The sequence below is a fragment of the Sinohyriopsis cumingii genome, chromosome 10 (assembly GCF_028554795.1).
Source record: "Sinohyriopsis cumingii isolate HCF-2022 chromosome 10, ASM2855479v2, whole genome shotgun sequence".
NCBI classification, from domain to species: domain Eukaryota; kingdom Metazoa; phylum Mollusca; class Bivalvia; order Unionida; family Unionidae; genus Sinohyriopsis; species Sinohyriopsis cumingii.
In genome coordinates, this window is record NC_142970.1 from 41,668,863 (window position 1) to 41,693,664 (window position 24,802).

Sequence of the window (24,802 nt, forward strand, 5' to 3'; positions counted from 1 at the left end):
TTTTCTTTAAAAATCAAACCTGTGCAAAGTACAATTCTGTAGACTACAACCTTCAGAGAACAGCCCATGTTAATATCACAATTCATTCAGGAGGAGAAGCAGAAACAAAATTTTCAAGATGGTCAGTGTGGTGGTCATTGATGTCCCAATTGGAACAATTCTCCTTGAGAACCAATGTCATAACAGATCTCCTGATCTTGCAACTTTCCTGTCAGAAGACGTAGTGATAAAAATGTCCAAGATGGCTTACATGGCATATAGTTGTTCAAAAATGAAAATGGTGTCACTCTTATATCCAATACAGCCACCATGGCAGTTGTCTTGAAAATCATGTTATCACTACTCCACCTGAATAGAAGTTTTTATTAGCATGGCATCTCATGGAATGTCTGTTAAAGAATTTATGATGTCTAGTTGGTCCTAAATGAAAATGGTGCCACTCTTATATGCAGTTAGTTAGAATGTGAAGTAATTTTATGATTCATATAGAGTCCACTAAGTGAAAATGGAGCCACTCAAGTATATATGATGGACGACACTTTTACCAGTGTGAAACATGTGTCATTGCTACTCCTTCTGAATGGACGGTCACATCAACATCGAGTTATTGCTAATGTCTGGTTGGTCATAAATGAACTGGCATGATCTCCAATATGGCTACCACAACAGCCATCTTGAAAATTTTGTTATCGCTATTTCTCAATGGAAAGTCTTATCAATATGTTTTTTTTTGACCAGAAGGCTCATTATGATGTCTAGTTTGTGCTGATATTACCATCAATATTGCTACCACAACAACTAATTTGAATTATTTTCATAGGTCAAAAATATCAGACATGTATTCAACACTAGGCACTTAAGAAAAAGAAAAGGCTTTGTCCTTATGTCTTGGAAATTCTTTTCAGCAAGAAGAGTGCCATTCCTTTCCATGGACTCTTCTTACATAGTGACCTTGACCTTAGAACAAAAAATCACATTTTATTCCTAACCCTATGTGCAAGTCATCCACTTGTTAACTATAGATGGAGGAAAATGTAAAGTCATTGTGTTAAATAAAGAAATAGGTAACAGATATCCAGATGGGTTGACATCATAATCTGGTATGCTCCACCTTATTGTGGACATAAAAACAGCCAGAGTATAATCAATGATTATGTATATTTTTCGTTACATTTTAAGTTTTAATCATTTTAAAATGCAACTTAAATCTCAAGTGGCACTAGACAGTCAGTAGTATCCTGACCTACTTCAAAGCCACTTACATGTACCTCCCTACCCACCCAGAAACCCATCAACCTACCATGACAGGGCATGCATGACATAATAATATTAAAAAGCTAGTAATATAAGGATTAATATTATCTTTGTATTATTTTGTTTAAATCATTGTTCTTAAAATCTGCTTCAAAATCTAATATCACTGTCCATCCCTAGAAACAAGATTTTTCTTGCTTTTACTATCATGGCTATTGCTGCTGTTCTTATGAGGTTTAACACCATTTTGTATCACAATATAGGTTATACATGGCAGCCAGTATAGTAGTAGAGGGAGAACCCTTGAAAATCCTGAGAAGAACCTCCGACCCACAATAAACTTCTGGCAAGCTTTCTCAGGTACCCACATTAGCCGAGCCTGAGAATCGAAACCACACAGACAGAGGTGAGATGGCAGTGATCTGGAAAGGTGAGCACCTTAGACCACTCGGCCACCCCTAATATTGTTGTGTAATGGTACTCCTCCAAATGCACAAACATATACTTTCATGACTGTACAAGCAGCAATGTCACCATAACTGTTCTAAGTGTATAAAGTGGTGTGATTGCTTCAGTGTAAAATGGAGGTCACCATGTCCAAGGAATTAACCCAAAATGATCCCTGGAGTGTGAAAAGTAGATTACAAATATTTCCAGACCTAACAACAAAAAGTGTGGTTGATCATGAGTGAAAAGTTGATCACAGTGAACTACTGTTGATACTGTGGTAAAGCAGTCTTTTAAATATCAGCACAGTGTATAATGCTTAGTGTCATAAAGCTGTCTTTTAAATATCAGCACAGTGTACAATGCTTAGTGTCATGGAGTACTGTTTACAGTTCCATGTTGAGGTTGCAATAAAGCTGAAGGATATTTTGCATCCTGGACAATTTCAGTTATTTAAACAGAATCTTAATATTAGGTTATATATGAATGCATGTATTTCATGAATTGTACTGTTTGTTTTCGCTGTGTGCAGAAATATCCTGTATGAATTGTACTGTTTGTTTTCGCTATGCCATTGTGTGTAGAAATGTCCTGTACGAATTGTACTGTTTGTTTTCACTATGCCATTGTGTGCAGAAATGTCAAAAAAATTAAAAAGTTATTGTGTATGTGTTTGAGTTGGATATATAATGTAGCTATAACAATTTTTCAGTCATATAGCTATGATATTTGCAGTGTGGCAGTTTATATGATGTCTAGCACTGGGGCATGATTCAGCAGACATATATTATGATGTCCCACCCAGTCACATTACCCTGACACCGGGCCAACAAGTCCTAACACTAACATCTTAACGCTGAGCACCAAGCAAGGCAGCTGTTAGTACCATTTTTACAAGCCTCTGGTATGATTTGGCCAGGGTTAGAACCCGCAACGTCCCACATCCAAGATGGATACCCTAGCAAAGCAGGACACTGGAGTGGTCTATAAAGTTAATATATAAAAATGGCAAAATTGAATTAGGTAATCTATTAGTGTATTTGATGAGGCATACCACATAAACAAATTGTAGTTACACAGTTAAATGCTTTATTCAAACTTAGTAAACATTTGACCAGACAAGATCAAGATCTTCACTTGACTGAAATTTTTTAGAGCCACTCATGAAAAAAGGAAACCCTTACATCACATGAGCTGTACTGTAGATAGTTAAAAGTATCATGCAAAGAATGCAATCATATTTCAGACTGATTAGACAAGATCAAGATCTTTCTTGGAACACCTCTAAATGAATGCCAATCTGTTTGATCCATCGTATGGCTAAACCATGTCACTTGCCTAGCATTTGTGTATGGACTCAGGAAACACATGAAACCTTTCATTAATTTGCTGAATTATACTCCCTGAAATCACTGCGTTTGGACCCTGTCTCTGTATTGTACTCCCCTAAAATCTTTGTGTTTGGACAATGTCTCTGTATGCTACTCCCTACAATCTTTGTGTTTGGACATTGTCTCTGTATTCTACTCCCTAAAATCATTGTGCTTGGACGATGTCTCTGTATTCTACTCCCCTAAAATCTTTGTGTTTGGACAATGTCTCTGTATTATACTCCCTAAAATCTTTGTGTTTGGACAATGTCTCTGTATTCTACTCCCTAAAATCTTTGTGTTTGGACAATGTCTCTGTATTATACTCCCTAAAATCTTTGTGTTTGGACATTGTCTATATTCTACTCTCTGAAATTATCACGATTGGACACTGTCTCTGGATTATACTCTCTGAATACATGTGTTAAGTCACTGCCTCTATATTCTACTCCCTAAAGTCATGTTTGGACAATGTCTCTGTATTCTACTCTCTAAATTCATTGTGTTTGGACAATGTCTCTATATTATACTCCCTAAAATCATTGTGTTTGGACAATGTCTCCTTATTCTACTCTCTATAATAATTGTGTTTGGACAATGTCTCTGTATTCTACTCTAAATAATTGTTTGGACAATGTCTCTGTATTCTACTCCCTAAAATCATAATGTTTGGACAATGCCTCTATATTCTACTCTCTCTGAATCCATGTGTTAGGTCATTGTTCCTATATCCTCCTCCCTAAAATCTGTGAGTTTGGACTCTGTCTCTGCATCAGGTCACTGTCTCTTTATTTGGCACACTAAAAGCATCATATTAGCTTTTGTATCTCAGTATTCTACTCTATACAATCAAGGTAAGTCACTATTTCTGTATTCCGCAAATTAACATCATTATGTTTAGTGAATGTCGCTAGACTCTACTTTTAACAATCATGTCGTCACGGTGTCAGTATTAAGACAATGTATCTTGACTCCATTCTGTAAAAGAATGGCTCAATGTCTCTATATTCTACTCAACAAAATCATTATATTGTCACTGTCTCTGTATTCTACTCAACAAAATCATTATGCTAAGTCACTGTCTCTGTATTCTACTCAATACAGTCATTGTAAGTCACTGTCCCTGTATTCAACACTATACATGTTAAGTCACTGTCTATATTCTACTCAATAAAATCATTATGTTAAGTCACTGTCTCTGTATTCTGCTCCATAAAATCATTATGTTAAGTCACTGTCTCTATATTCTACTCATACAACCGTTGTGTTAGGTTACTGTCTCTGTATTCTGCTCAATAAAATCATTGTGCTAAGTCAATTTGCTGTATTCTACTCAATAAAATCATTGCGTTAAGTCAATGTCTCTGTATTCTACTCATAAAATCATTGTGTTAAATCACCGTCTCTGTATTCTACTCATAAAATCATTGTGTTAAGTCACTGTCTTTGTATTCTACTCAAAAAAATATTGTGTTAAGTCACTGTCTCTGTATTCTACTCAATACAGTCATTGTAAGTCACTGTCTGTATTCTACACTATACATGTTAAGTCACTGTCTATATTCTACTCAATAAAATCATTATATTAAGTCACTGTCTCTGTATTCTACTCAATACAATCATTGCGTTAAGTCACTGTCTGTATTCTACTCAATACAACCATTGTGTTAAGTTACTGTCTCTGTATTCTACTCAATACAACCACTGTGTTAAGTCACTGTCTCTGTATTCTACTCAATACAACCATTGTGTTAAGTCACTGTCTCTGTATTCTACTCAATACAACCACTGTGTTAAGTCACTGTCTCTGTATTCTACTCAATACAACCACTGTGTTAAGTCACTGTCTCTGTATTCTACTCAATACAACCATTGTGTTAAGTCACTGTCTCTGTATTCTACTCAATACAACCATTGTGTTAAGTTACTGTCTCTGTATTCTACTCAATACAATCATTGTGTTAAGTCACTGTCTATATTCTACTCAATACAACCATTGTGTTAAGTTACTGTCTCTATATTCTACTCAATACAACCATTGTGTTAAGTCACTGTCTCTGTATTCTACTCAATGCAACCATTGTGTTAAGTCACTGTCTCTATATTCTACTCAATACAACCATTGTGTTAAGTCACTGTCTTTGTATTCTACTCAATGCAACCATTGTGTTAAGTCACTGTCTCTGTATTCTACTCAATACAACCATTGTGTCAAGTTACAGTCTCTGTATTCTACTCAATACAACCATTGTGTCACTGTCTCTATATTCTACTCAATACAACCATTGCGTTAAGTCACTGTCTCTGTATTCTACTCAATACAACCATTGTGTTAAGTCACTGTCTCTGTATTCTACTCAATACAACCATTGTGTTAAGTCACTGTCTCTGTATTCTACTCAATACAACCATTGTGTTAAGTTACTGTCTCTGTATTCTACTCAATACAACCATTGTGTTAAGTTACTGTCTCTGTATTCTACTCAATACAATCATTGTGTTAAGTCACTGTCTATATTCTACTCAATACAACCATTGTGTTAAGTTACTGTCTCTGTATTCTACTCAATACAACCATTGTGTTAAGTCACTGTCTCTGTACTCTACTCTATACAACCATTGTGTTAAGTTACTGTCTCTGTATTCTACTCTATAAAATCATTATGCTAAGTCACTGTCTCTGTATTCTACTCAATACAGTCATTGTAAGTCACTGTCTCTGTATTCAACACTATACATGTTAAGTCACTGTCTATATTCTACTCAAAATCATTTTATTAAGTCACTGTCTCTGTATTCTACTCAATACAACCATTGTGTCAAGTTACTGTCTCTGTATTCTACTCAATACAACCATTCTGTCAAGTTACTGTCTCTGTATTCTACTCAATACAACCATTGTGTTAAGTCACTGTCTCTGTATTCTACTCAATACAACCATTGTGTCAAGTTACTGTCTCTGTATTCTACTCAATACAACCATTGTGTCACTGTCTCTATATTCTACTCAATACAACCATTCTGTCAAGTTACTGTCTCTGTATTCTACTCAATACAACCATTGTGTTAAGTCACTGTCTCTGTATTCTACTCAATACAACCATTGTGTTAAGTCACTGTCTCTGTATTCTACTCAATACAACCATTTTGTCAAGGTACTGTCTCTGTATTCTACTCAATACAACCATTCTGTCAAGTTACTGTCTCTGTATTCTACACTATACATGTTAAGTCACTGTCTATATTCTACTCAATAAAATCATTGTGTTAAGTCACTGTCTCTGTATTCTACTCAATACAACCATTGTGTCAAGTTACTGTCTCTGTATTCTACTCAATACAACCATTGTGTTAAGTCACTGTCTCTGTATTCTACTGAATACAACCATTGTGTTAAGTCACTGTCTCTGTATTCTACTCAATACAACCATTGTGTCAAGTTACTGTCTCTGTATTCTACTCAATACAACCATTGTGTCAAGTTAGTGTCTCTGTATTCTACTCAATACAACCATTGTGTTAAGTCACTGTCTCTGTATTCTACTCAATACAACCATTGTGTCAAGTTACTGTCTCTGTATTCTACTCAATACAACCATTCTGTCAAGTTACTGTCTCTGTATTCTACTCAATACAACCATTGTGTTAAGTCACTGTCTCTGTATTCTGCTCCATAAAATCATTGTACTAAGTCACTGTCTCTGTATTCTACTCAATAAAATCATTGTACTAAGTCACTGTCTCTGTATTCTGCTCCATAAAATCATTGCGTTAAGTCACTGTCTATATTCTACTCAATACAACCATTGTGTTAAGTCACTGTCTCTGTATTCTACTCAATACAACCATTGTGTCAAGTCACTGTCTCTGTATTCTGCTCCATAAAATCATTGTACTAAGTCACTGTCGTTGTATTATACTCATAAAATCATTGTGCTAAATCACTGTCTCTATATTCTACTTTATAAAAGCATCGTGTTAAGTCAATGTCTCTGTATTCTAATAAAATCATGTTTACTTTCAATGTCCCTGCATGCTACTCTATGAAAGTATCTTATGTCACCATCTCTATATTCTACAATCTAAAATTGTTGTGTTAAGTCAATGTCCCTGTATTCTGTTCCATAAAATCAAGATGTTAAATTGCATTCACTTATATGCACATGCTATAAGGCAGATGCACCATTACAAAAACTCATAGAAATGTAAAATAAAATACAATGGTATTTTAAAAATAGTTAAGTTTCAATAATTGGAAACTTTATCATCTTTCTATCAATATCCCGAGACCGTTGAAAACAATATAGATATCTGCTTCCTGAGTATACTATCAATTATACATCCCACTTTTGTTCCTGAGGTCTTCAATTACACATTCTTTTAGAGGTCCTGCGTGCATGTGTGTGTGTGTGTCTGTGTGTGTGTGTGTGTGTGCGCATGTCTATGGATGGATGGATGTATGTGTGGATATAAATATTGATGTATGGATGGATCCATGCATGAATGCATGGATGTATGGTTGGATGTATGCAAGGATGGATGTATTCCAAGATTCTAACTAGTCTTAAAAATTAAAATGGCAGCAAAATAATTATCTAATTTAACAAAAGAACACTTGCAAGAGATATAACGAGTTGTGCAAAAAAGAAAAGATATACATTATATTTTTTATCAATATTTTTTTCTGAATTCTGGATTTCTTGCTGCTTTAGTGAGATAGTTATCTTGGTATAATTCACTGGTCTCCTCTGAAACTAATTAATTTTAAAAACAATTATATATATATATATATATATATATATATATATACACACACCATACTATATAATTCACCCAATAACAGCATTTCATTCCACTCCACTTGATTTAGAAATAAATTATTAAGCGACAATTTATTCCCTTGAAAATACAAAATTCCCCTCAAAGTCATACCTTGATTAAAGGGTGCTCAATAAAATCCGTAGATGGGTGCGCTGACTAGCAGCAAACCAAAACTTCCAGGCCTTTTCCAGGTTTATTTCCCAGATGAACATTTTTCAAAGTTCATATGTGGCCATATCTGAACATAATTTAAAAAGACGCCAACATTTTGGCTTATAAAACATGCATTTTTTAAATCAAAAGCTGCTTGAATTTTGAGACTCTCCACCAACATCTGAATCAGACATATAAACCACATGATGTATCACTAAAAACAGGTTCAAGTTCTTATAAATTTGCATTTAACTTGTTATAAGCTAAAAAATTAAAATGTTAACTTTACTCTGCATAATTGCATGAGACTGGTTATATTAGATGCTCATCCTTGACATCACTTTACTCAATATGGTACACATCTCAAAATATACTGTTACTATAAATCTCTATGATACAAGTTGCAATATATACTCATCCCGTCACCACTTTACTCAGCATAGAACAATACTACCATACTCTTACTATACTCCTCATGAGACAAATTGTAATAGATACCTGTCATCACTTTACTCAGCATGAAACAATACTACCATACTCTTACAATACTCCTCCTGAGACAAATTGTAATAGATACCTGTCATCACTTTACTCAGCATGAAACAATACTACCATACTCTTACAATACTCCTCCTGAGACAAATTGTAATAGATATATGTCATCACTTTACTCAGCATGAAACAATACTACCATATCTTACAATACTCCTCATGAGACAAACTGTAATAGATATATGGCATCACTTTACTCAGCATGGAACAATACTAACATATTCTTACAATACTCCTCATGAGACAAATTGTAATAGATACCAGTCATCACTTTACTCAGCATGGAACAATACTACCATACTCTTACAATACTCCTCATGAGACAAATTGTAATAGATACCAGTCATCACTTTACTCAGCATGGAACAATACTAACATACTCTTACAATACTCCTCATGAGACAAACTGTAATAGATATATGGCATCACTTTACTCAACATGGAACAATACTAACATATTCTTACAATACTCCTCATGAGACAAATTGTAATAGATACCAGTCATCACTTTACTCAGCATGGAACAATACTACCATACTCTTACAATACTCCTCATGAGACAAATTGTAATAGATACCAGTCATCACTTTACTCAGCATGGAACAATACTACCATACTCTTACAATTATCCTCATGAGACAAATTGTAATAGATACCTGTCATCACTTTACTCGGCATGGAACAATACTACCATACTCTTACTGTAGTCCTCATGAGACAAATTGTAAAAGACACCTGTCATCACTTTACTCAGCATGAAACAATACTACCATACTCTTACAATACTCCTCATGAGACAAATTGTAATAGATACCAGTCATCACTTTACTCAGCATGGAACAATACTACCATACTCTTACAATACTCCTTATGAGACAAATTGTAATAGATACCTGTCATCACTTTACTCGGCATGGAACAATACTACCATACTCTTACTGTAGTCCTCATGAGACAAATTGTAAAAGACACCTGTCATCACTTTACTCAGCATGAAACAATACTACCATACTCTTACAATACTCCTCATGAGACAAATTGTAATAGATACCAGTCATCACTTTACTCAACATGGAACAATACTACCATACTCTTACAATACTCCTCAAGATACAAATTGTAATAGATACCAGTCATCACTTTACTCAGCATGGAACAATGCTACCATACTCTTACAATTATCCTCATGAGACAAATTTTAATCGATACCTGTCATCACTTTACTCAGCATGGTACATGTATCAAAACACAAGTAAACTCTTACTAAATATCACTGTCATCTGACATAGGAATGATGCCAAAGGGGTCTTAACCTGCAGTATTTACACTTATAATATTTTCATGATCTGAATCCATTTTAGTTCAAGGTTGTATTGGGGGCCTGTGTAAAAAAAACAATGTCGGATTCTTTTCCAATATGTTATGCCCTGACAAGTAGGAAAAAGATGCTTAATTAACCAATAATTAATGAAAGCTCTATGTTAGAAAGCTGAGCTTTGAGCAATTTGGCAGTAGAAAATACATGATGTTCTCTATGCTGAGCTTTGAGCATGTTGCCAGTAGAAAATACACGATGTTCTCTAGGCTCAGCTTTGAGCGTGTTGCCAGTAGCAAATACACGATGTTCTCTACGTGCAGCTTTTGCATCTCTTCCTTGCAAAATTTAACCCGATCAGGATGTCAAAAAGACAAGTGGTTTTCCCTAAGGCCTATTTCTGTCTGGTTGGTGTCCCAACTACTTTCAGAGTAATTCAACTATGGACTAAACATTTAATTCAGTCACTGTCACAATGGGATTCTGCATTGAAAATTGCCTGACAATAGGTATTTTTCTAGATATTTAGCAAGGCCTGATTAAAAAATAATCACTTGAAAGGTGAGCATAGGCTTGTGACTGTTGCAGCTGACAAGAATGCTGAACACCACATAAGAAAATATACCAATGCAGAGCAAAGGGTAGCCAGCCAACTTGAACATCCCACTTGACCGGGTGCATGGACTGACTAAAAAAATATGACTAGCAAGTACCCAAGTGATGCATTGTATCTTAACTGATTAAACAGTTCCATTTTAAAACAAATTAAATCACATTTAGCTTAATGATATATTTCTTCCATCACCAAGAAACAGCTGAAAATTCCAAGTTTTATCCAGCCTTTCATCAATATTTGCTTTTCACCTTTGTAAACAAGCATTATTTCTGCCAACTTTTCCCACTGGTTCCTTGGTAGCATGGGAACCATCTAAAAGAACCATGAAAAATGTCTTAATTTAGTTAAAAATAAATCCCATGTTGATGTGGATATTCTTTCAGGAAAAGTTGTGACAACATTTTTAAGCTGGCCAATGTCTTTTAGTCAATACTCCATTCTGGTATGACCAACCATTCAGGAAGAGTATTTAAAAAAACAATCTTCAAGATGGTTGCTGCAGTGGCCATATAGGATGCCTGAACAGCATTTATGACCTACTAGACCTTGGGATGAAGGTGGGCATGAAGTTTCATGGCAATCCTGATAGTGGTTTAAAAGGTGAAGCAATGATAAACTTGTGCTAATAGACAGACATTGTCAGATTACAGACTATTGATGACAGAAAATAGATAGCTGTCTATTCAGTAAGCTATGTCCAGAATAGCTATAGAAAACAACTGCTTGCAAAGAGATCTCTATACCTCTAGAATTACAACACTGCACCTTTACACCAGGCTTCAACATGAGGATACTTATAACATTAATGCATCTAATGAAAAGTCTGTTCAGTCATTATCTCTTCATACTCATTTATCGGTGTATATTAGCTGTGTACACGATAACGTTTGGACCTATTGTGTATTTTTCAGTTTTAAATGATTTTTAAAGTAAACACTAAAACAAATAATTTAGCTTACTCTTTTATGTCGCATTTACTGACCATTTTTTGGTGATTCACATTTTGAATTACTTCCAACAATATATGTGATTGTCTTAGCATATTTCTTTTATGAAACCTTGTTTCCATCTTACTTTTTATGATTTATTAGAAGCCAGATCAAAAGATTTAGCAAATATATCTCAAAGAATATTTCTCACAATTGATGTTCAGGATGGACTCTCATTTGGCTGGAGAAAAGCAGAAACAATTTTCGATAGAATTTTGGCATATGTTCTCCCTCAAATATTTGCATTTGAGCATCTGTCTTATATTGTCTGATATAACTGCAAGGATATGCCCTGTCAATTGTGGCAATGAAAGTTAGACTGGTTTAACATCTTTGTTTACACACTACAAGATGTGAATGTTAGGTTCACTTCATCAGTAAAGTAAGTTAGACCTGAAGCTTAAATCAGCTGGTTGTTTAAAGAAAGCCTTGCACAGAAATTGTAGTATGACACTGGGCCTTTTAGATTTTATTTACCGATATAGCTTAACACCTTGTACACCCAATGAATTTACACATTTATCACGTCACACACAAATGTATGTGGTATGGATAAAAATATGCAGTAAAAATAATTATTCTAGTGTAAACAATTGTACACATTAAAACTGGCTAGCATAAACAATGTAGTGAATTACAAATTCTTTAGAAACACAATTAATAATCATTTGCACAAGTCATGTGAATGGCGACATCGCCAATGCTCCAAGTTCATCGCAAGGTAAATTTGTTTCAAGCAAGAAATGCCATATTTTCCTTTTCAATCTGAATTGCATACTGGCACTATTGTCATTTAGGACAAAGTAAACATCATTATATATATGTTGGTGATATCTCCATGCCATAACAACAGTCACCCATTGAGGCACGATTGTCATTTCGGAAAAAGTAAACACCATTATATATATTTTGGTGATATCTCCATGCCATAGCAATGGTCACTCATTGAGGTGAAGTAGTGAAAACAACATCTTTGAGACAGTCATCATGGAAGCCATATTGACTGTATGACTGGCAACATTTTCAAATAGGACCAATTTTTGCTATATAGTATTGTAGCACAAGCTCCATCAGGGCTACATTCTTTCAGAATAGAAATAAAACTTGCACTTGATTTTAAATCACTTGATTTTTTATTAGGCTTGATATCTTGCTTTTTCTACATTTACTATCGAAATATTACTGAGGGTGACCAACATGCCATTTTCATCTATTTTATCGTGTACAATGGACTTGTATTGAACATAATTTTCAGATTCAAAAGCTCTTATTGGCATTTCCAGTAAAACTTGTTCCACTAATTTGATATACTTCAAACCTTTAAAAAGCATTGTCACCATCGCCATCCTTGGCCAGTAGGTGCTGATAGAAATTGTCATCTGAAGATAATCCATGTTGGGAGTTGGTCATTTTGGGGTTTTCTTGGTAGCCTGTAGTTTAAACATGCATTTGTGAAACTTCATGATGAATGCAAGGAGCTTGTTCTAGGGCCCATTGTGCCAATCAAATTTAGCTTAACCATTCGTGTCAAGCCAAATTATCCAGGTGTAACAGTTGCCTGCCTAAAAAGAGACAGCACTAAGAGATCTCAACTTTATGCTTTTATTTAACAATTAACCAAAAAGTATTCTTGCACATCAGTACTCTCCAGTTTGTGAATTCATACGAATTTGCATGATTCTTGTAATCGTGCAGACTGGCAGGACCTTTACAACATGCACAGTGGAGAGAATGCTGGAATACGTCTATACAACTTTCATGTACTGTGACTACATTTTTTTATCCATAGCATTGAATGAATTATAAAATGAATAGAAAGTTAAAAAGTTATTGCCAAGTTTTCTTTTTCTTTTTTTCACAATTTCCCTTTGAAATCCAGAAAGTGAAAAGGACCAAGCAGAGGTAATAGTCTTTTGATAAGTACAAATCTTAAGTAAGGCCAAGTTGTATACTCTCTAACACAAACTATATTGATGAATCAAACACCAATATAAAGGGAATTGTGTGTGTGTGTGTGTGTGTGTGTGTGTGTGTGATTTGGATTTTAATGTAGCTTTAGCAACTTTTCAGTCATATCAATACGATGTCTGCAGCGTGGCAGTTCATAGCGATGTCTAGCACATGGGCACCATGTCGTAGATATGTAGCATTATGTCCCATCCAGTCACATTATCCTGTTACAAGTAGTAAGCATACACTCTAATGTATAATAGTAGTAACCATACACTCTGATGTATAGCAGTAGTAAGCATACACTCCGATGTAGAGCAGTAGTATGCATACACTGATGAATAGCAGTAGTAAGCATACACTCTGATGTATAGCAGTAGAAAGCATACACTCTGATGTATAGCAGTAGTAAGCATACACTGATGTATAGCAGTAGTAAGCATACATTTTGACGTATAGCAGTAGTAAGTATACATTCTGATGTATAGCAGTAGTAAGCAAACTCTTTTGATGTATATCAATAGTAAGCAGACACTGGTGTATATCAATAACAAGCCGACACTGGTGTATTTCAATAGTAAGCAGACACTGGTGTATATCAATAGTAAGCAGACACTGGTGTATTTTAATAGTAAGCAGACACTGGTATATTTCAATAGTAGGCAGACACTGGTGTATTTCAATAGTAAGCAGGCACTAATGTGTAGCAGTAGTAAGCATACTCTTAGATCTATATTAGTAGTAAGCATATAAATAGGTAATAACCATACTCTAAGATCTATAGTAGACCAAGTCATGGATGTAGCTTATATCTTGAGGAAACATTGAATTGTACATCCGTCTAAGTTTATATATCGGTGTAGATATAACATGCAAATATTTCAAGATTTGCTACTTTATTACACTGATCTTTACTAACTGTTCTTTATTTGTATGCTCATCTACAGACTTAATTACATTAATCTCGGCTAACTGATCATTACTGTAAAAATCCACTGATCTTTATTAATATTTATGGGCCCAGAGTGACTAAGTGGTTTAACTTGCTCACTGTTATTGATCACTGACACATCAGCTCTGTCCACATTGGTCTGAGCCTTGGGATCAGCAAATGTGGGATGGTGAGAATGTTTGCCAGCAGGGTTTACAGTCCTTTCCAGATTTTCCCGGTTTCCTCTTCCAGTAGTTATACTGGCTGCCATGTATAGTCAATGTTGTGTTGAAAAATGGTCTTAAACAAAACAGCAACAAGACCAATACTATTTTTTCTTAAGTGTGGGCCCCGAGTGGCCAAGTGGTCTAAAGCAGTCTCCGTTACGGATCACTGCCATCTCACCTCTATCTGCGTGGGTTCGAGTCTCTGATTTAGCCTATGTGGGTATGTGTGAAAGCTTGCCAGTAGCTTCTCGTGGGTCGGTGGTTCTTTCCGGGGTTTTTCCAGGTTCTTCCTCCACCATTAATACTGGCCGCCATGTATAGCATATTGTGTGCTGAAAAATGGCATTAAATCCACAACAACAACAACAACTTTCTTAAGTAATCATTTTAATAAACAGCAACAAAACCAGTATTAATCTTTCTTAAGTGATCATTGTAATAAACAGCAATAAGACCAATATTAATCTGTCTTAAGTGATCATTGTAATAAACAGCAACAAGACCAATATTAATCTTTCTTAAGTAATCATTATAATAAACAGCAACAAGACCAATATTAATCTTTCTTAAGTAATCATTATAATAAATAGCAACAAGACCAATATTAATCTTTCTTAAGTGATCATTGTAATAAACAGCAACAAGACCAAATAAACAGCAACAATACCAATATTAATCTTTCTTAAAGGAGACCAGAAACCAATGGAAATATAGAATAATAATAAAAGTACTATAGCAGAAAACCTTATTCTTAAGTATCATCTGCGACCGTAATGCCAATATTTAAATATTGGCCTATCTTCTAGGAGCTGAATTTCCGTGACCTCGTATGCAAAATTTCCGCGCCTATTCGGTTACTTTCGGGATGTGACGTCATACTAGCGACTCCAGCAGCCCAAGTGGGTGTTGCCAGAGTAAAAGACAATACCGTTTTGCGTTACTTACGGGTGTAATAGAACATTAAGAAAAGCCTGTGGACATAAAAAAAAATTCTTTTCCGAAAGGTAAAGGCATAATGAAAGAATGGGTACATTATTACAAACGAGTTAATTTCAAAGCAACACCATACAGCACTATGTGCTCGTTACATTTCTCAAAGGAATGTTACGAGAGGGATCATGAAAAAATGGCAGCTCAAAGATACGCAAATGCTAGGCCTAGACTAAAAGTTGGCGCTGTTCCAGAAATACCTTTGGACATTTTAAATCCTGGGAAAAGTGTTAAACGTGTGAGTTACGAAAATAGGCAGAAGGACGAGTAAGTGACCACAAAATGCAACAATCAATCCACATATCTTTTATCTACACCAGCAGTGCAATAAACAAATCTGATAGCCCGACACCCTGGGCCCCTTCTGGTTTTAGTTCCGGCCCATCCTGTATTCAAAGTGAGGTGCCCGTCAGGCTTGTCGAAACAAAAATTGTTTGCCTGAGAAAACTTTTGATCGCGCTGGTGAAATGAGTAAATGTATTTTCAAGATGTTGACATACATGCCTTAACACGGCACAATCTAAATCAAATCACCGCTGTCCTAGGTGAAATTTAGATCTGATTTTAATCAAATGGAAGCTTTGCTAAAAATAAGATTCTAAACCTGTCGTGTTTCGAGAAAACACAATTTTCAGTAATCTTATAAAAATTAAAAATTTAATTTAAAAAAATGCATTGTATACATGTAGTATGCATAAACGGTAATCTGTAATAATTGGAACTGATATAAGACTATTCCTTGGGCAGTTTAAAAAGCAGCGATTAAAAAAAAGAGGTCAAAGTTTCACATTAACTGTCTGACAATAGAACGGGGGGGGGGGGCTATTGACCCCCCCCCCCTTGCCCCAATGTGCGACCGCCCATTTGACGTGCCTTTTCTCCCCGTGATACGCCTTATTATTCCCCCACGACAAGCCCCTTTTGCATATTCTGGTCAGTTCTGGCTAAATTGCAAAATAGCTAAAGTTTTGATTTAAGGACGCAAACAATAAAGCCGGTGTGACTAATGAACATAATCCTTATCCTTGCATTGATCTTGTGAAAAGGACTGCCCTTCGGACATAATTCAAAGAAACCATGTTCGACAGTGTGTGTATGTGTAAGCACCAGCAATTGATTACCAAATAAACGATGCCTATTTTGTTGTTACTTACGATGCCGTGGACTTCATTTTAACAGTTCAAATCTGCAGTCACAAGTTACCGTACATGTAGCAACTGTTTTTCTCAAGTTTTATGCCCCACCTTATTTCCTTAGGTTTAAGTCTTAATGCATGTAACACTGTTTGCTGAATAAAATATTTATTCAGAATTAGTTCTTTAGAGGCACATATACTGCATGGTATATTTTGTTTTATTCCTTGTAATTTAATCATGGTAATTAAACTTTTCATATACGGTAGAGGAGTGTCAGGTGTTAACTGGCCGAGTTTCTTTGGCGGAAATGGAGATGCGATTTTCTTTGCAGAGAAAATTTCAAAGTGATCATTCATTTAAGCTAATTGGTGACAATTTTATTCATTTATATTTTTTTTACGTTAGTACTGTTGTAGTTGTTTAAAAATATCTGAAATTTACTTGAATAATGTTTAATCTTCACGTTCTATTATCTGAAGAAGAAAAAAAGAAGAAAAAAAACTGTTGTATATTAATTATTTCGTCCAGTGCCGGATTTACACGTGTGTGCGTGTGATTTGAATTTTTAACGTAGCTTTAACAATTTTTCAGTCATATCGCTACGATGTCTGCAGTCTGGCAGTTTAGACTGTGGATTGCATACGTTATATTTATAAATGGTTTGGGGATGGGTTTTTTTCTTCTGACAAATGAAAATTGACAGACATAATGTAATAATCGGGACTTCGCTGCGCAAAATTGAGAGATATTACGAGATCGGGAGGTAGATGAGGAAATACCCTCAAAATCGGGAGGTTTTTCTCCCGGCTTGAGAGTTGACAGGTATGAACTGTCCCGGCTTGTGGGATTTCATTCAGGACTTTTAGTTTATTTAAGTCACCAGCCCGGGACCTGTGCCTAACAAATTTCTTTTAGCATTTACCAGTACAGTACATAAACTATTATATCAGACTGCAGATTCAACTTTTGAATGTGCAACCCAAATGTGGTCTCCTCTCTTCCTTGCTCGCCAATGTTTATGTTTGTATTCGAGGACTGGCTAGTATAGCGTCACGGTACCACGTGATCTGTCGTCTCATCAAAACTCGGAAAAACTCGGCAATTTACGGAATCGGGTTATCTTCCACGCAATATAATCACTACCCGCTTACGATATTTAATTTATAAACATTGCAGTCGAATTAAAATCTGTAGATAATTACATATGTAAAAGGAAAATTTTGATTTCTAGTCTCCTTTAAGTAATCATTGTAATAAATAGCAACAAGACCAATATTAATATTTCTTAAGTGATCATTGTTTTAAACATCCACAACAGACTTTACTGCACTAACATTATCTGATCCCATTGCTTTCAAATATTTGCTCTTCGCTTTGACAAAAACAAAAACTGATTGCCACTATGCCTTATTGTTGTTATTAAACATCTACAAACTTTGTCCAAGTGCATTATTTGAGCAGTAAGTATGGTTGCCTTCATATTAAAATCATTCAAGACCTGGCCGAGGACACCTGCCTGATATAATCATTATCCAAGAAAGAAATGCATACATGCGTCTGTATGAGAAACTGAAAAAGGAAAACTGATTTATCTAATCATGAGTCAATTAAACAATGCATAACAATTTCTGTATGAAAGACAAAGGGAAGCTGACTTGTCTAATCATGAGTCAATTAAGAAATGCATACAAACTTCTGTATGAGAAACTGAAAAAGGAAGCTGACTTATCTAATCATGAGTCAATTAAGAAATGCATACAAACTTCTGTATGAAACAGACAAAGGGAAGCTGACTTGTCTAATCATGAGTCAATTAAGAAATGCATACAAACTTCTGTACGAAACAGACAAAGGGAAGCTGACTTATCTCATCATGACTCAGTAAAGAAATGCATGCTAGTGTCTGTATGAAACAGACAAAGGTTACATGTTTTCTTGCTTAATGCTTACCAGATTCTTCTGCTTCTTCTCCTTGATTCACCTGAAATATAGAAATGGTATTGTACTAAAACGTCATATAAAGTTTTTGGATTCATCTCTATAATATGTTATCACCTAATTAGCATTAAGGCTTATTTAAGTTCATTTAAATGTTAAGTTGTATTCGAGTCATCACTTAAATCTGAAATGTAATGCAACTGTCTGTTATTAGTTTTAATTCAATGTAAGGAAAGGAGATAAGGTCAAAGTTTAATTTTACAGAGTACAAAGCAAGACAAACCTTAGACTTAAAAACAGTCCTTATTAGTAACTACTGACAAATTTGAACAAGAGTCCCAAGAAGGGACTGATGCTCTGGTGGCCAGAAATAATTTTCAGGAAACTCAAGACGATTCCTTCTTTTTAATTGCTGTAATTCTGCATACCAAATTTAGTAATAAAACCATGCTCTTACATTAGCTATGTTCTCCAAATACATGAAACACCTGCATATGCAATACAAATGTCTTAATCATGAACTCTGGCCTGAATTGACACCATAGATAAAATGTAGAAAAATAATAATTTTTTGTGAGGGGGGCCAACTCTTAATATCTTACCACATCATATCATTCAATATATCCTACAGATATATCCCAAAACAGGGTTAAATGATAACAATTCATTCACACACTTTTGTGTTATTATGCTTACATAATGTCTCGTGTACAGTGTTCTTCTCTTTAAAATTCAATGGGTCAGAAAATGTATCTGATATTCACCTTTGAATATGCACCAATATGAATGAAAAAGAAACCCCGTTATAGTAACATCATTCTCATCCACCAAAATTTCTTATTATTTTGTGCACAAATAAAACTAGTCCGGTAAAAATAATTATTTCAGTCGGGGCTGTGTTACATTCTAACGAGAACACCATTAGTAAATATTTAAAATTAACCTAATGTCTACAAGACTTCTGTTTTGAACAGATATTTAAGGGACTATTTGCATGTACTCACCTTTTCCTTAAACCAAAATTTAAGGAGTGGTTGTGACACAAGTATATGACTCTTCTTATGGGAACGGCAGGGTACTTTGTCATGCTTTTTGAGATGAGACACTGCAATCAGACTCTCAAGACTGTCTGCATCGGAATCAGGGCACTGAACATGCAGCTGTAGACTACTGCCAACATTTCCAATTAACTCGGACAGGTTCTTGAAGATAAATTTTCTTGCTTCACGACAACGCTCTGAAGACTTATTTGTATCTGTGACTCCACTTCCTGTTACCTGAGCAAAAACAACATAGTTTCTGAAATACAGGGTCAGTCTGTGATGAAGGTCAAGGTCAAAAATACAACATCCACAGTAGATTAGATTCTTAGATTCCTGTTTGGCAATGGGCCAGTGTGTCAAACAGGCTCCAATAAGCCTATGAAAGACAGGTGGTGGTAGAAACTTCTCCGTAATCATGAAACAAAGGACTGATGTACTTTGATCCTCGGGGTGTGATTCAGGGGAGATAATTTCTTTTGGTGTTGCCTGGTGAAGCATGCATGGTACGAGGAAGTAATTCTCTTCCTGGAAAACAAGAAAGTGACAGAGGCTTAGAATCATGAATCAAATGCTATTAAAGAAATTAAGATAGGTACATAGCTGCCAGGCTCACAATTAGTGAAAATGTGGATAAAAAGTCCTGAATTTGGACATGAATTAGTGAAAAATACCATGACAATAACTCCATCCACTCTGACCATCAATAATACACTATATCAAGATCGCAATATAAAACTAAATACTACATATATGCAAAAATATATCTGCATTTCTATTTATTATGGTATTCATAAACTGCACTTGTTCTTGTGGTTATTTATCAAGACATGATACTGTGGCAGACTTGAGCTTCCTCAACTGCTTGATCGTAAATTTGTTTTCTAAACAGTTCAGACTCCTTGACTGCTGGTTGATCTTGGTGACTAAAATTGCTGACAAATTTTCTGCAGCTAAGGAGGCCCTAAAGTCTGTCTCATTTTCCTCACAAGAGAAAATACTCTTGTGCTGTCACTGTTGCTGTGAGGAATGCACATGAGCTGCAGCACTTTTGGTTCTTCCACAGAAAAATTTGGAAGCGATTTTCGAGTCCGGGAACATTGGTCGGAACAAATGTTTAGTATGGTCTCCAGCTGATAAAGTTAGATTGAGCAGCAGAGAGGGTGAACAGACCACTTAGGGGAATGGTCACCCTTGTGTTTGACCAAAAAAAATAGTGACCACTCATAGAGGTCAATTACCACGTCTATGATTATTGTTTGTCCCAAACAGAATTGTAGACGCCCCTCTCTGCTGCTATCAGTCTTGGGAATCATCATCTGAATCATGGGAATCTTCATCTGTTTCATCTTCATCTGAATCTTCGGAATTTGTTCTATGTTTCAAGTAATATTCAAGTTCTGATGGTGGTTTTTCTATTTTGGGATTTATGTTTTTTCTGTGTTTATAATATATCGTCAAACTTCTGTATTCCTCTTCTGCTGATATTAATTAAATTATTATGTTATAATAAAATGATACATCCAGAATCTCATACTGCAAGAACAGCACGAGAACGATTAGAAACAATTAAAAAATTTCTTCCTGTCAGAGACTCATTTAGAAAAAATCTGCAAGCGCAGCAAGAATCAAAAGTTGAGTACGAAGAAGGCACTAAAAAACTATTTAAACCCGTCACTGCAGCTACTAAGAAAGCTGCATCGGCTGTTGAAAAAACTATATGGGGAGATATTGCGGAGGAAGATGAGAAGAGGAAAAAGGGTATTTTTCCGGTATTAGAACAAACTGCAGTGCAGGCTGAAAAAACACCAAGAAGAACCAAACAAACAAAAAAGATTTTACGAGACCTTCCAACTGACATAGCTGCAGCTCAACCTCCACCTGTTGATGAGGAAATACTTGAAGGCATTGAAGAACTTCGTACCGAAGTCGCCGATGTGAGAAAAAAACTTGCATCTAAATCCAAACCAGCAGGAGAAAACGTAGAATTAATTGCAAAATTTAACGAAGGAGTTGTTGAGGAAATTAGAAAAACTGAAAGAGAGAGATTACCTGAAGCAATATTAAATAGTATATCTAATAAATCTAGTATTTTAAAACCCCGTTATGAAAAAACAAATGATGATAATTTCATTAAATGGATATATCGCGTATATTACAACAAAAAACAAGCTAGAGGTCCAGAATTTGAAAGACTTAAAGAAGAAGTAAAAAGACTTTATAGAGAGAGATGGGAACAACTAGAACAAGGAGAGTCCTCCCAGTATCAGCTTCCTCCACCTCTGCAACAAATAGAACAACAACAATCTTCTTCGCCGCAGCAAAGGTTGAAGTCGGAAATTAAAAGGACTAAAGAGCTAATTAAATTACTCCCCTCGAAGAAAATTTCTGCACCGAAAATGACATTTACACCGACAGGTTCACCACATGGATTTCGAGAAGGTGACTCACCCCCGGACACCACTGAAGTACTTACTCCGGTAATGCAACCACCAGTATTTAAAACACCTCAAGATGAACCTAAAACAGGATCTGGTTTATGTCCTGATAATATCATCAATGACGTATCACGGTTAGAAGTTCTCATAGGAGGAAAACGAGCTGGAAATAATTCACCAGAAATAACCAATGAAGCAGCTGATATTTGTCGGCGACTATTTCAAGGTGGTATCATGGATATTGGCGTTTACCGAGAACTTATTGATGAGCTCGTTGATGACTAGTTGTTAGATAAATGGTAAATAAAATAAGATGATTGTGCATGATAATCATCGTAAACCCACACAGGTTATAGCGGTAAACTCACGATTACCAATCTATAGTGTTATTTACGGAAATGGACTTGGTGATGTCATTCGAGGATTATTCACGAGGATAGCTCCAAAAGTAGCACCTGTAGCAAAACAATTATCGATGAAGGCTATTGATATTGTTCGTGATAAAGCTCCTGGTGCAATTGTCAATGTTGCTGGTAAGGCGTTCTCGGCGATCAAAGAAAGACTAGCACGATTATTGCGACGAAAACAACAACCACCGGTGAAACTGGCAAGTACTGAGGTGATGCCCGCAGACGTAAGTAAAATAATAAATCAGGCTGCAAATCAAAAACTAGCGGCGATATCTGAAGAAGCAGAAAAAAATATAACAGCAAATTTAATAGCAGGGAGCGGTCTTCGTCGACGATATCATCATTTGGAAAAATGGTAACTATAATAAAAATGTTCAGGCGCGAATCAGACCCAGCATTTGATATGGAGGCACCTGTCCTTAAGTACGAGTCAGTACGTGATTATCAATTTTATTCTTATGACGCAAGACTACCAAATCAGCGGGGGAGAATCGAATTACAGGTTCATGATACAAGTAGATATTTCTTGCCCGCTGAAGCGTTTATTGAAGTAGAAGGTAAACTTGTAACGAATGTTGTAGCTAATACGCCATATGCTGCTAATTTGCGTGTTGGTTTTGTCAACAACGGAATTATGGCACTGTTTGATAGCGCCACATACATGATTGATGGAAAAAATATTGAATCAATTCAGAAGGATGTTGATGTTGCTACAACAATAATTGGTCTGGCGAGATATTCTGACGACTTTACAAGATCAGCTGGTCCAACAATGATGTTCGCTAAAGATATCACCGACAGCGCTAACCATAATCAGTATACCAAGGTATTCACTCCAAGGGCTACTGCAGTTGATCCACAGGCAGAAGCTGCCAACCCCGATCGTGAAGCTAGACCAGCTGCTGAATTTGAAATCATAAAAGATATTGCCCCGACTTTCAACTTAGGGTTTGCAACACGCCGATCAGCGCTGTCGGGAGGTGATAGAAATTTTTCGTGTGCAATTCCATTATCTCACATCTTTGGATTTTGCAGAAATGTTAGAAAAGTCATCTTTGGAGCTAAACACACAATTGTGCTCGTAAGAAAAGGTGATGATAATGATGCAATCTGGCGAGGTGCTGGTGCTGTTGCTGAGGGTAAAGTAAATATATCAAAACTTTCATTGTGGATGCCAGTAATGACTCCATCTATTACTGAGGAACAAAAATTACTATCTTTTATGGATCAAGGCGGTAAATCATTGCTATCATGGTTAACAGTAACCACAGATGCTGCTCAAAGCAATATTAATGGTTTATTTACATGGCATATAGCATCACAACAGGGTGTTTCTGCACCACGACATATTTTTATTGCATTGCAAAATATTAACCGGATAAATGATCAAGAACAATCACATATGGTATTTGATAACCTTGGAGTTAGTGAAGTATCCTTACAGATAAATGGACATCAAGAACCATCCGAGGATATATTGTTAAATTATGCACAAAATCATGTAGCGCGCGCATATCATCGTTTAATGTCATTCATGGGACGTGATCAAAATATAGATACTGGTTTGCAAATATCACAACTAGATTTTACAGGTCTATATCCGATTTATTATTTTTCACTAGAACATCTTGATTTATCCAAACAATCTGTTGTTGATATACACTTTCGAGCTCATGTTACTAACCCACCAGCTGGTGGTGCCTTTTACAGAGCGATCGCGGTCATACTTAGCGACAAGGCCATGTTACTTGAAGGTGGCAGTGGTCGAATGAGGGTCGTTGATGCACCGGTGGAAAATCTTTAACCGTGTTATTTAGAAAAATATATTTTATATAAAAATGTCGTATGGTCATGTTAATGTTACTCTGACTCCTGGTCAGGTAAAAAAGCTTCAATCAAAAACCGCCAACAAATGCGGAACTAAAATATCACTAAAACGAGATCAGATTGGTGGTGGTCCAAACAAATTATCGTTGACAAATAATCAGATTAAACATTTCAATAAAGCCCTAGAATCAAAAACTGGAGTTCAATTCCATCTCTCCCCGAGCGCCATCAAAGACATGGTTAAAACGGGTGGTATATTCCCATTTCTTGCGGCCATTCCGGCATTACTAGCTGCGGCTGCTCCAGCCTTAGCAAAAGCGGCCGCGTTAGGTGTTGCTGGAGGTGTTGCTGGAGCGGCGGGTAAAAAATTTTTCGAAAAAGTTACTGGTGGACGATAT

General features: G+C 35.8%; 1 protein-coding gene across 3 annotated transcripts in view; it reads right to left on the reverse strand.

The window, feature by feature from the left end:
• Positions 1-24,802, reverse strand: part of LOC149789929 (uncharacterized) — a 160,198-nt gene that overhangs the window by 5,511 nt on the left and 129,885 nt on the right. For all 3 annotated transcript variants that reach the window (XM_089971994.1, XM_089971993.1, XM_089971992.1), the window contains exons 10-11: positions 19,694-20,257; positions 18,702-18,732 (exon numbers count right to left, since the gene is read on the reverse strand). In XM_089971994.1, the coding sequence (XP_089828120.1) occupies positions 18,702-18,732; positions 19,694-20,257 (595 nt within the window). The remainder of the gene's footprint in view (positions 1-18,701; positions 18,733-19,693; positions 20,258-24,802) is intronic.